Raw genomic sequence first — 13,819 nt, forward strand, 5'->3', positions numbered from 1 at the left:
ACCTCACTCAACAAAGAGACAGCATTTGCTTCCGTTTAAGAGAAATACCAGCAAAACACCATCTCCAGACCTAGAACAGAACTCGGAACGCAGATAACAATCTGATCCTGCTACTTAGAAACTTGCTGCTCAACAGTAGCATTTTAATCAGAATTACATGAATAATGATAAACTTATAAAGGACTTCCTCAGCAAATTCAGTAAGCCATTTTAATTTCTTTACCACATGTTTTCTCTATCAGTTAAACATTTTTTAAATTTCTACTTTTATTTAACAGAAATCATTTCCATGTAAATTTTATAATACAGTTCATCAATTAGTCTTTCTGTCCGGGTCTAATTTTGAATCCCAGACTTTTTGAGGAATTCCGGTCCGATGGCTTTCCCTGTAAAATGTAATTTTCACTGTGGGTCTGGTCACATGTCCTTCATGTGAAGGCTCTAAAGGCTGGAAATGTCCTATAAGATATAATGGCTTTCAAATGACATCCCCTGCTTGCACTGTGGGAACTAAAATTCTGATTTCCTCAACTTACAACTCAGAGCCCACGAGCTCACATCATGGTCACAGTGTGGTATCTCTGATCACAAGAACACTGGGAGCTCAACCCAGTGCTCTGTGACCACCTAGAGGGGTGCGGTGGGGCGGGAGACGGAGGGAGGGGACGGATGTACACCCCGGCTGAGTCACGCGAATGCATGGCAGAGGCCAGCGCTACATCATAAAGCAATTATCCTCCAATTTTAAAAAAGAGGATTAAAAAACCCACAGGGGTGGGAAAACATCTAATCCAAAAGAAAACTAAAAACTTGCAATCTGATATAAAAAACAAATGCAGCTCATGACCTATTTTAACTTTTCTGAAGAATTCTTCCGGGTGTTTGACACACAGTCATACCGCCACCGAACTCTTCCACTAGCAGTAAATCTACATTTGCTTAAACAAGATGGGACTTGGTAACAATGCAGCCCGCTTACACGTGCGTTTAGAGCTAACAAAGTATGACGGCAGGTCCTGTGCGAGTCTGGCTAAGTCATGTGCTCGGAGAGACACGGCTGACATCAGCACGCTTGACGTCACTGCCTCCGGGAACTTAGCCACCTTAGTTTTTACTCTTTCCTTTTTGGAAAAACTCGGTAATTCAGCTATGCCTTGCAATTACTTTATTAGTAAACTCTATAAAAATCTAACATAATAAAATTCAAAGGAAGGTATGTGTACAAATGCATGAGTTCCCCAACCTTCATGGAAGCCCTAGATGCCCTACACAGGACTCACCCAGTGTTAACAGCGATTATCTACACTCACCCTGCACTCCCGGCACAATGCCTGCAACAAGGCTCTATGTGACGTCACTGCTCTCCGCTATCGTCTTCACATTCCCTCTCAACCATTAAAACCGCCCCTCTCTGATCTCCTTGTTTATCACTAACATTGAGTTTCTGTTTTCTGATTTAGGCTCACACTGCCCCTCTCTTCAAACCAGCTGTGAGCAGATTCACTACACACGCGTCCATGTGCAGCTTCACTTTAGACTCTCTCTGACTTATTTTTCGAGGGGACTCTGAGCTTCCTGGCCTCCTGACGGTACCTGCAAGGGACGTCACAGAGGATGCGGTCGTAGAAGAGGACCTCCTTCCTGCCGTTGACATCCATCTGCAGGCGCGGGATGCAGGACGCGTCGTGGTTGACCACCATGATGCAGGGGCTGCCCAGCCGCTTGGCCTGGTGCACCAGCAGGTAGCAGCGCTTGTTGTCCACGTCGTTAGCAATGACAAAGCCCTCTGGGAATGCAAAGGCACGGCGTCGGATCAAATGAGCAGCCATGGGGCAGTGCTCATCCCCAGGCTGGCAGGGGAGACTGGCAACCCAGCCTCAGACTTGCGGGAACTGGGGTCGCAGCCCAGGAGAAGGAAGCGAGCGGCTTGGCAGGGATTTAAAGTCTCTTAAAATGTCAAAACTTCAAAATTCATCTCTCCAACAGTTCCTCTCTTTGGAGGGCTTATTCTGCCCAAACTATCTTTTCTACCACTGACTATTAACAAAAAAACAGAGCGTGAGGGGAGAAAGATGTGGAAACTAAGAGAATCTCCCGACAAGTATTTAAAATAGGGCAGACGTGCTAGGTCTCCACTGTAGATCCTGAGAGTCAGTTCCCGGGTGGCAGGGACTGAGGTCTCTGAGGGTCCACTTGCGCCCAGGGAGGCTCTGATCTTTGCCATCGACGTAATGTTCTCCAAGTTCAAGACTGAAGCCTCATTTCCTATGTGGAGTCTGGAAATGTCACATAACTCACCTACAGACGCTGGTGGGATCTGAACCTGGGGAGTCTGACAGAGGCTCTAAACTGCATCCTCCTGCCTCTCACACAGGTAGCAACAGTCAGAAGAGAACCAAAACTCCAAAGTGAGACGGTGACTCCCGGAAATTCAAACTGAAGTCAGCCTACTGGGGCCCCCGCTGGGGTCTGGGGGTTAAGACCCTGCCTCGCAATGCAGGGAACGTGCGTCCGAGCCCTGGTGGGAGACCTGAGATCCCACACGCTGGGCGTCAACTCCTGGGCCCGAGCGCCAGGGCAAGGGCAGGCGCGCCGCGACGAGAGATCCCGCAGGACGCAACCAGCGCGAGGCAGCCAGAGTTCCATCAGGCAGATTAAAAACAAAACAAAAATCCACCTACTCTGGCTTCAGAAAGAACCACCACGTGCTCTCACAGAAGCCACACGTGATGCTAAACTGAAGGCCCCTCCAGGGGGCACACAGGGCACACGTGACGGGCGTGCACAGCGCCCGGCTCCACCTTCACAGACAGGAAACCCAGGCGCCTGACGCCCCCTGTCCAGACAGTCAATTCCCAGGCAAGTTGAGAAGAAGTCCCTGGTACCTGAGCAGGAAAAGGACAAGCATCTTTTTCCCCTCTGCATTCCTTAGTCTTAGTCATATAAAACTAAGTTGTTTTTTTCTTAAGCCCAGAACTGATGATTACACAGCAAACAACTCGGTTTAAACTCTGTACTAGGGATTATAGAAGAACAATCCTGCTTGAGGACAGTTTCTCCTTCCTGAAAACCTTCTGACTAATCCTGATATCTTAGAATGTACATTATGGGAGTGGGTCTGGTAGGACTTTTCTATTGTTAAGTTCTAATCCTTTAATCCTAAAATGTAAATTGTGCGAGTGGGTCTAGTAAGATTTTTACAACCTTGAGACACTCTTTTGATTTATTTTAATAACCAATTGAAAAACGATATAACTCCCTTGCTAACACTAGCGAGGGGGGCACTCTCCTCCCTCCGTGTGGGGGGAAGTGTCAGAAGCTTTCCCTGTCCGTTTCATACTTTAATAAAACTCTGCTACAAAAAAGCACTTGAGTGATCACGCGTGGGCCCTGGTGCTGAAGCTAAATCTTCTTCTTCGGAGATCACACGGTTCACCATAAGCTATCACTGTGTTTGCTCTTTTCTTCATCCACCACCCACCAGCGCAGCAGCCCCACCCCTCAACCCCAGCCCCACACATACCTGGGAAGGGGACGTTCATGTCCGCGTGCAGCATTTCAATCAACTGTGTGGTCTTTGACCCAGGAGCTGCACACATATCTAAGATCTAGTGAAAAGCAAGAAAACGCTGGATGTTTTTCTTTACATAAATCAACCATCCTACATCTAACTTAGAACAATTTAAAATTATTTTTCATTTCTACTTCAGGACCTAAGCACTTAGTTATACAATAAACCTACAGCATATGTTCTATTTAATTACTGGGATGCCCTAATATATATCGCCCCCAAATCACAAAAGGAGAAAGATACTCATGCCACAGGAAACAGGAACAAAAATGGCACTAGAAACCAGCATAAAAATACATTCAGGGATGCTGAGTAAAGATACTAAATGCAAAAAGCATTGTAACAGAACGCTATGGGGCAGGGTTCACTGGGTTCCAAACTCAGTTTGGCCCCTGACGACTAGCTTCTAACTTTAAGTCAGTTACCCCCACATTTCTTTGCTTCCTTTTCCTCATCTGGAAAAACAGGGACATCTACCCTCACAGGGATGTGTGTGCAATAAAGAATTAGTTCACAAAAAGAACACAGAACCATGGTCGGCATTCAACAAGCCCTCGGTATGTGTTCACTGGGATTTCAACCTGATTGAGTCAATCAGAAACAATGAAGATAATCTCAGCAGTAAGTAAAAAAAACTGAGCTATAAAAATTGCAAAAAGAACCTAAAATAAAATACATATCATTTTCCACTTCACCCAAAGTGAAAAGGAACAATAAATGATGAACCACATTAAGATAAAAGGTCTCAACAAAACAGAGAGATGAACACCAGCATTTTCTATGTAAGGCTCAGAGTACCTTATGGTGTGGGTGGGCATTCAGCAACAGCGGTGGAATCATGCTGACGGCTTCTTGACGGCTGATGTTTCCCTTGGAAAATAAAATTTTTAAAAATCAGCAACGGCATTAAAAACAGCAGAAAAAATTAATATTGGGCATTATTTCCAATGCATTAAGAAAACACTGTATAACCACACACAGAACACCAAAGTTAGTACTATCGCACATACAGCAAGGAAGACCCATTTTTCTACTAGTAGATAAATGGCCACTATCAAAAGACAGTAATCCCTGTCCATCAGAATGATATTCAGTTCAGTTCAGTTGCTCAGTCGTGTCAACTCTTTGCAACCCCATGGACTGCAGCACACCAGGCCTCCCTATCCACACCAACTCCCGGAGTTTACCCAAACTCATGTTCATTGAGTCATGATGCCATCCAACCATCTCACCCTCTGTCGTCCCCTTCTCCTCCTGCCTTCAATCTTTCCCAACATCAGGGTCTTTTACAGTGAGTCAGCTCTTTGCATCAGGTAGCCAAAGTATTGGAGTTTCGACTTCAGCATCAGTCCTTCCAATGAGTATTCAGGACTGATTTCCTTTAGGGTGGACTGGTTGGATCTCCTTACAGTCCAAGGGACTCTCAAAAGTCTTCTCCAACTTCAAAAAGAGTCTTCTCACACTTCAAAAGCATCAAATCTTCAGCACTCAGCTTTCTTTATAGTCCAACTCTCACATCCATACATGACTACTGGAAAAACCATAGCCTTGACTAGATGGACCTTTGTTGGCAAAGTAATTTCTCTGCTTTTTAACACGTTATCTAGGTTGGTTATAACTTTTCTTCCAAGGAGTAAGCGTCTTTTAATTTCATGGGTGCAGTCACCATCTACAGTGACTTTTGAGCCTCCAAAAATAAAATCTGCCACTGTTTCCACAACTATTTGCCATGAAGTGATGCCATAATCTTAGTTTTCTGAACGTTGAGATTTAAGGCAACTTTTTCACTCTTTCAGTTTCATCAAGAGGCTCTTTAGTTCTTCTTCAGTTTCTGCCGTAAGGGTGGTGTCATCTGCATATCTGAGCTTACTGATATATCTGAGGTTATTGATATCTCCCAGCAATCTTGATTCTAGCTTGTGCTTCCTCCAGCCCAGCGTTTCTCATGTTGTACACCGCATATAAGTTAAATAAGCAGGGTGATAATATACAGCCTTGACGTACTCCTTTTCCTATTTGAAACCCATCTGTTGTTCCATGTCTAGTTCTAACTGTTGCTTCCTGACCTGCATACAGATTTCTTAAGAGGCGGGTCAGGTGGTCTGGTATTCCCATCTCTTGAAGAATTCTCCACAGTTTGCTGTGATCCACACAGTAAAGGGCTTTGGCATAGTCAATAAAGCAGAAACAGATGTTTTTCTTGAACTCTTGCTTTTATGATGATCCAACAGATGTTGGCACTCTAATCTCTGGTTCCTCTGCCTTTTCTAAAACCAGCTTGAACATCTGGAAGTTCTCGGTTCACGTATTGCTGAAGCCTGGCTTGGAGAATTTTGAGCATTACTTTACTAGCATGAAATGAGTGCAGTTGTCAGGTAGTAGGAGCATTCTTTGGCTTGTCTTTGGCATCAATGTCAGAATGACATTAGATCGTTAGAAACTCAAATACAACATGCACACAGGACAGAAAGCCCCCTAGAAGTGCCCCCTCACAGGTGAAACTGCAACTTCTATTTCTGGTGCTCCTGTCTCCAGGAGCAGCCCACACCTGCCCTGTACTCCTGGACACAGCCCCAACAACCACTGCCTCCCTGCCTCAGCAGAAGGCAGACACCAACTACACCTCCACACTAACCAGCCATCCTCACCACCTTCACCCGCGGGTCAGGACATCTATTCGAATGTCCGACTGTTCAAAGATTCTTTGAAAAATCCAGCACTTGTGACACGCACAACTCTTATTTTAACAGCTTAGGACTGAACGCCCAACAAAAAGCCAAGAACTGTCAGCTACCAGGAGGCTTCTGCTCCTTCAGGACCCGGGCTTCCTGTGTGAACAGCCACCCCGCGCTGTCATTCAACTCACACAGATGCAGGACGACGCTCGGCCCAAGTGCAAACCTGCACTTTCTCCGACAGTTCACACATCCCACGGAGACTACACCTACTTTCGCCGACGGTTCACACACCCCACGGAGATCATACCTACACTTTCGCCGCCAGTTCAGATAACCCCTGGAGATTAAATGCCAAGCCAGAGAAGCCCTTTTTGCTCAAGTCTGAGCGAAGAAGGGGGCACATGCGGTGCCTAGCACCATGCACTCCTCAACGTGGCGGGAGTGGGAACCCAGGCCAACAGGAGCCTGCCTGCCAGGCACCCCAAGGGACAGGAAGCCTGAGGGCACATGGACGGAGGAGAGACTGGAACGGAGTGAGGTGAAGGGCTTCTAAACTGGCCATGGCTTCAAGGCAAGAATCGTGGGGAGCAAATGAAACTGTCAGGTGGACAGAGAAGCTCAGAGCAACAAGGTAATAAAAACCATCTGGTGACACGCAGGTTTCCTGGGCTAGCAAAAGGAGATGAGAAAATAGGAAGGGGGAGCTTCCAATTTTAAATGTGAGACCGAAGAATCCAGAACTGAAAGGAAACCGCAAAGCCGACGAGGCCCTCGGTTCCCGGGCACTCACCCAGTCATGCGCTGCGTGCGGGGGCGGCTGTCTTGCTGGGGAAAATGTGGTGCTAAAGGTAAGAAGCTTAGTGACTGAACGGCAGTCAGGGGCGGCTGAGGAGCCGGGGGGCAAAGACCATGTCGTTTTACGAGAACCAAACCTGTCACATTTAGAGGCTGTCCTTCTGTCTGGCAAAGGTGGAGTATAGCACTTTTAATAAAATTAAGATGGCCATAAAAACCCATCACCTTCTCTGCAAGAAAGGCACCCGGCATGTGCACCCCAAAAGGACACAACAGCAAACGGAACGTGCTCCAAAGCGGGGTGCGGGGGGCAGAGCGCTGCGCCCAGCCGTGGCTGCAGCCACCCGACACCGAAGCCACGCTGACAACCGTGCCGGCGCCCCGGGCCTCTGCATGATCAGAGGAGCTACTAATTTAACCTACATTACCAGATGTTACGGGGCGCGCACAGAGAGTTCAGGGTGCTTTTCTGCGTGCCTTATCTACCCAATCACTGCCAGCGGCAGGCATGGCTGAGATAAAACTGCGATACTCAAGCATTAAGGAGACCAGCAAACCTGAAGTCATCTACTCACAGATTCAGTCTCGCTGACCAGAAACTGGTGAAACTTTTCCAGCTGTGGAGACTTTCTCAAGATTTTTCGACTTAAATTTGTGTGCCAGGCAAGTTCTTCAGGATACCTGCCCGAAAGGAAAGTAAAACATGTATGGGTTACACTTATCAAAGTGGGCTCTTCACAGAGCCTTGATTATACAGGTCATGTGCCAAATGAGATGCCCAGCCGTGCTGTGGCTGCTCACACCGCTGCCCCGTCCTCCAAGGACGCGCGCAGGACACAGAAGCTCGCTGAGACTGGACCCAAACAGCCCCGGGCGCTGAGGGACACAGCGCTGAACGTGACTGAGGAGCTGTGCCAACGAACGGCCGAGAGCAGGGGAAGAGGGGAGACCCCGATGCCCCCACTCTCCACCGTCGTGACTTAGGGAGACAAACTCCAGTGCGGATCACACAGCATGAAAACAATGCCAGAGGGCAGCTATCAGAAGTCCAACATTTGATTACAGGGGTTTTTTTGCTGTATTTTTCACTACTTCTCAAAACCAACCAGTCCAATAATATTGTGAAATATTCTATATACCCCCAAACCTTGGAAATAAAAAACGTATTAATCTGAGGTCCCAGGCTGACGTTTACACAGACTGAGGAACAAAGCATCTCTGTAACAAGCGTCTCTGTAAACACACGTGAACGGTGTGCAGCGAGGCCATCACAGACGAGGAGGTGGGCGGCTCCGTCACCGGCCCGTGCGCCTGTCCACCCGCTGACCTCCGGCAGCACGGGTCAGGACAAGGACAGGACACGTGGGGCCACGCCTGGCGTCACGTGGCGCTTGGTGCCCAGCCGCACTGCGCGCAGCGTTCAGTCTGAGGTATAAGGATGAGCTCAATCTAACAACGCAGAATCACAAAGCTGCCATGCATCCAAGTGCAGCAAAGGTGACAGCTGTGAAAATGGAATGGCATGTTTGAAAAACACCACGTTTGCTTTGAAAATCTGAGTGACTGACAGAGACAAACTGAGGCTTAAGATTTGAAGAAACTGCTCAACGGTCATTTTATCACGAGCTATGTCTGATGAGTGCTTTCCACCAAATTACGAAGACTAAACTGGCTGAACCTGTTCATGGCCACCTTCCAAGTGTCCTGGAACTTTGTTTCTATTTCTTATGCTTGCTTCCCTCTTGAATATGTAACCTGTTTCAAAAATACAAAACCAAATGCAACCATACTCATTAGGCAATTTTAAAAAGCATTTAGCCTTAACTACTCCCTGTGGCCTCACTAGAGGTGAATGGCAGGGATTCATCTGGGTTGGCTCCAGCTGAACTGACGGAACCTGCTGCCCCTCAGCAGCCCTTGTGTGTGTTTATGTGCCTGCGCTCAATCAGGTCCAACTCTCTGTGGCCTCATGGACTGCAGCCCGCTGGGTTCCTCTGTCCACAGGACTTCCCAGGCAAGAATATGGGCCCTTGGTGATAGCCAAGCATCTGCTTTCTTAAGATTCCTGGCAAACGGAGTTGTCTGTGATCAACGACAGCACACATGCCAGTAACTACCTTATCAAACCACCAAACATCACTAATTTGAATGCTGCCTGCCATTATTTATTGTACAAGGTTGAATTTCCATTTTCTAATAGACAGCAGACTCTAGGTATAACTTGAGGGAATATTTCTTTATGCACTTTATTGGTTAAGTTTCTAGCAGTTAAAAATGTAAATTTACTATTACAAGAATAAAATTTGACTCTAAGTTATAATTATGAAAGCTCTTCATCTTATGAGAAAATTACTTAAGAACTTTCAATACTTTCAAATACAAAGACTGAGTTGAAAACTCTCTGTGTACAACATCTAGGATAAACCATCAACTCAGACAATTAAAAAGAACATAAACAGAATAATAACAAGGTGCATTTGCAACAAATGATTGTCAAAACAATGCTTTCTAAAAAATGTTTTAACCCCTCACAATTTCAAATTTATGAAAGGTAAGAAAAAAAAATGAAATCTGCCCAAGTCCTATACGTAACATTCCTTCTAGAAAACCTGGTCCCCCAAAATATTTCTCCTATATTACATCCCACTATGTCTCAAAAGGTTAAAACAATATTAAGATCTATTTCTGCAATTTCCACAATATAAAGAACCACCAGATTAAGTTTCTGCTTTATCTACTGATTTATGGGTATCCCACACCTGACCAGTGAATTTGATTTAACGTTTATAGAATAAAACTGTCTCACAGTTGTCACTGATAATGAAAAAAGGGCGAGTATTAGGAACTTGTATCTTATAACACGTTGCTCAGACCCTTCAGTTGTGTTCAGAAAACTGGATCAAACAGTATCGTGAAGAGAAGGCCTGGCTGTTAGTGGGGTGACTCCTTGCATTCTTCACCCACAGGGCCTTACCTGCAGGGCCTTTCCAAGAGGTCTGGAACTGACTGGTCCTGCCCCCAGATCCGAAGTTCAACAATCAAGAATGAAAAACAGCCATTAAACATTTAATGGGCCAGTTAAACCAAAGTCCAACTGTAGTCTGCAGAGAACAATGAAAACAGCGAGACTAATTCCGTATGGGTTGGGACTGTGGGAAAAAACAGCAGGACAGCCCAGAGAGACACCCTTTCCCCAGAGGGCCGGCTCTCCAGCTCCTCTTTCTGCCCAGAGGCTGAGAACAGGCAGAGGCAGCGGCATCTGAGAAGCTGCATCTGGACACAAGGTGGAAGGAATAAATGTTTCCAGGTGTCTGGGTGAGGCAGCAAACGCAGGGAAGATTATTATGCATAGAAATGCACAAAGACAACCTTCAACCTACTTCCGAAAACATCAGACGACCCCAACTTCAAGCACCAGGGCCATCCATCAAACCTCCAAACCATGGCGCAGGCCAAGAGCTCAGTGTACACCCCAGTGACTAAGAGGGGGACCCGCTCGTCACGGGACAGTCGCCACGCTTGGCGATACTGCAGACACAGCGGGGGGGACACCTTCCTTATCCGCTGTCCTCAGCACCTGGCTTCAGAGTCCTTTCCCTGTTCTCTAACAGTCAAGCTTCTAAACTCTGATTAAAACTGTTTAACAAAAGAGCCATCATGGAATTTTTTGGTATAATACTGCAGACTTATTCCTGTATCCCAGAAACACGCTCTACAATGGTGACATTTGGTTTTGATCTGATTTAAGCATCTTGCCACTCAGTACTCATTCCACCGTGGACACTGTGCACATCTGTGATACGGACACTGAACATCCAAACAGCCAATAAAAGGATGAAAAGCAAGCAAACACACAGACCAGGAACAATGAGAACCTCATTTTGGCTTGTGATGAACAAAGGTTAGCCAAAAACAAAAGATACATCAAACACTTGAACAGTCAAAACTTCAAAAGCTGTCAGAAACGGTGGTTAAATTCATTTTTTCAAGCAGAAAGTGAAGAGGAACTAGAGCACCTTGATGAGGGTGAAAGGAGAGTGAAAAAGCTGCCTTAAAACTCAACATTCAAAACAAAGATCATGACATCCAGTCCCATCACTCCACGGCAAACAGAAGGGGAAATTGGAAACAGTGACAGATTTTATTTTCCTGGGCTCCAAAATCAGTGCAGACAGTGACTGCAACCATAAAATTCAAAGACGCTTGCTCCTCGGAAGAAAAGCTATCACCAACCTAGACAGTGTATTAAAAAACAGAGACATCACTTTGCCAACAAAGGTCCATCTAATCAAACGCATGGTTTTTCCATTAGTCAGTATGGATCTGAGAGTTGGACCATAAAGAAGGTTGGGGTCCAAAGAACCAATGCTTTCAAATAGCATCACTAACTCAAGGGACAAGAATCTGAGCAAATTCCAGGAGACCGCGAAGAACAGGGAAGCCTGGTGTGACGTAGTTCATGGGGTCACAAAGAGTCAGATGCGACTGAACAACAAACTGCCAGGCAATGCTGGTTCAATTCACATTTTCATAGTAATCTAAAATGTATAGTAATTTAAAATGTGGTGGTGTCCTTTTGTGAGAATTCTCAGTACCTTAAAGTTGATACTCTGCAATACGTAACTGTTAACCACTTCATGACTTCCATAGCCCAAGCCTTGAGACTCTTTGGAGTCCCTTGGACTGCAAGCAGATCCAACCAGTCCATCTTAAAAGAAATCAGTCCTGAATGTTCATTGGGAAGAACTGATGTTGAAGCTGAAACGCCAATCCTTTGGCCACCTGATGCAAAGAGCTGACTCATTGGAAAAGCCCCTGATGCTGGGAAAGATTGAAGGCAGGAGGAGAAGGGGGTGACAGAGGATGAAATGGTTGGATGGCATCACTGACTCGATGGACATGAGTTTCAGTAAACTCCAGGAGATGGTGATGGACAGGGAAGCCTGGCGTGCTGCAGTCCATGGGGTCGCACAGAGCCAGACATGACTGAGCAACTGAGCTGAGCTGAACTAATGGCCCCGCCCTTGGCACCACCATGGTTTGTGCCTGACTCTCTGGGCCATTCACGAGATGGACGGGACCACTTTCACACTCCTGAACTGGATCAAGACACACAAATGAGCCACGAGACACCAACAGGACAGCGAGGATAAAAGGAGGGTGAGCGTGGGCCCTGGAGACAGAGACAGACAGGACAGCTGATGCAGCCCCTGCTGAGCCTTTGCCAGGAGAGGAGCTATGATGTGATTTATAGTCACGGGAATTCCACTCATCTTGTGTGACTTTGGGTGATGTCAAGGAGTTCGAAATGGAGTCACAGTGGCCAATGTGAATCTGCATGAGGACTGTTCGGAAACATCCACTGTTTGGTAACATCTAGAAAGACACCGTGGGAGCAGAAAGGGTGACTGATAAAGAGGCAGTCTCAGATTATCACTGTTAAGACACCCATTGACGGACGCTTTAAAACACCAAGACAGGGGCTTGAAGGTTCTTTGTCAAAGGACCTGATGCTCCAAGATGAAGGAACTGTTTCAGATAGACAGACGTCACTGGAGCCGCTGTCAGAGCAGGCGGGGACTTCCAGCTCACACCTGTCCCAAGGCCCAACTGCAGGCAGGGGACCCACACATGCCGAGACGCCTCCTCCATCACCCCCTTTCCTTTCCTTCTCTGCGTGACTGACTTCTGTTGTGTAGTGTGTTCATATGCAGTGAACCAAGCAATCAGCAAAATGAAATGTTGGCTCCACTCCACATGTCTCCCAGGCTCTGACTCTCACCTGGTCTTATGCCGGGCCCTGCAACAAAACATTAAGTCTGCAACAGTTCTGACATGAAGAAAAGGGGTTTAAGTAGAAATGGTGGAAATCGTAACATCAAGGAAGAAAAGAAGCTGGACTGACTTGAAAAAATTGACGGAAATCAAGACTTCAATATACAGCAGTGCAAATCACAAAGGAAAACTTGTACACGAGTGTGACGTAACAGCGAAAAAAGCACTGGGAATAAGAATAGGAAAATGTCTCGAGAGTGTATTTAGGTTCTTTCATGCCAACATCAAACAGGTTACCAAGAAATAAATTCAAGTGACAAAGATTAAAAGCCCAGAGAAATATCCAAGAGGATGATGCCTTGTTATACCTACCAACTCAGGGGCTGTGGAACTTCAACCTTCTGCCCATCCACCTCCAGGTCCTCCAGTTCCTTGAAATACTTGTTCTTTAAGCAATGGAGAATCTCTTTTGCATGGCTATCAAAAAAATTTTTTAGAAGTTTCAAATCAATCTGGAAAGCTAATTCAATACATTTTATCTCTTTATAAACCTAAGATTGAGTTTTGTTAACAAAAGCCATCCTTGTGTGCAGTGAAGACATTCTTTAATTACTACCATTTTACTGCATTCTTTTGAAGTATGAACAATCCTTGTCCTTTAATCTCTAAAAGGTGAAAAACTAAACACAATACTATTCTACTCCTCTCCTAAACATTCCTCAAGTTCCGTTTTCACTTGCAGATCATCTTCAAAAGGTACAACTGCAACCATATTCTTAAACTTACACACTAAAGGTTCATAAGGAAGAAACAACGTGATTAAATGACATCTCTAAGCTTGTTTCGAAGAAGACCAGGGAAACAGGATATAAACACGGTTCAGTCCTAAAAGCCATTTTGCCCAGCAGAGGCACATTAAAGGACTAATACAACCCACAGTAGGGACGTTCCCTAGCAGTCCAGTGGTTAAGACTCATTTTTTCCAATGCAGGGAGTGCAG

The 13,819-nt window shown here is 45.9% G+C and overlaps 1 protein-coding gene across 1 annotated transcript in view; it reads right to left on the reverse strand.

Annotated features, from left to right (window-relative positions):
* Nucleotides 1–13,819, reverse strand: part of NSUN2 (NOP2/Sun RNA methyltransferase 2) — a 32,092-nt gene that overhangs the window by 17,073 nt on the left and 1,200 nt on the right. The window contains exons 3-7 of the mRNA XM_065905754.1: nucleotides 13,192–13,296; nucleotides 7,620–7,725; nucleotides 4,370–4,441; nucleotides 3,524–3,608; nucleotides 1,594–1,786 (exon numbers count right to left, since the gene is read on the reverse strand). Coding sequence (XP_065761826.1) covers nucleotides 1,594–1,786; nucleotides 3,524–3,608; nucleotides 4,370–4,441; nucleotides 7,620–7,725; nucleotides 13,192–13,296 — 561 coding nt within the window. The remainder of the gene's footprint in view (nucleotides 1–1,593; nucleotides 1,787–3,523; nucleotides 3,609–4,369; nucleotides 4,442–7,619; nucleotides 7,726–13,191; nucleotides 13,297–13,819) is intronic.

This window comes from Muntiacus reevesi, chromosome 14 (genome assembly GCF_963930625.1).
Source record: "Muntiacus reevesi chromosome 14, mMunRee1.1, whole genome shotgun sequence".
NCBI lineage: Eukaryota > Metazoa > Chordata > Mammalia > Artiodactyla > Cervidae > Muntiacus > Muntiacus reevesi.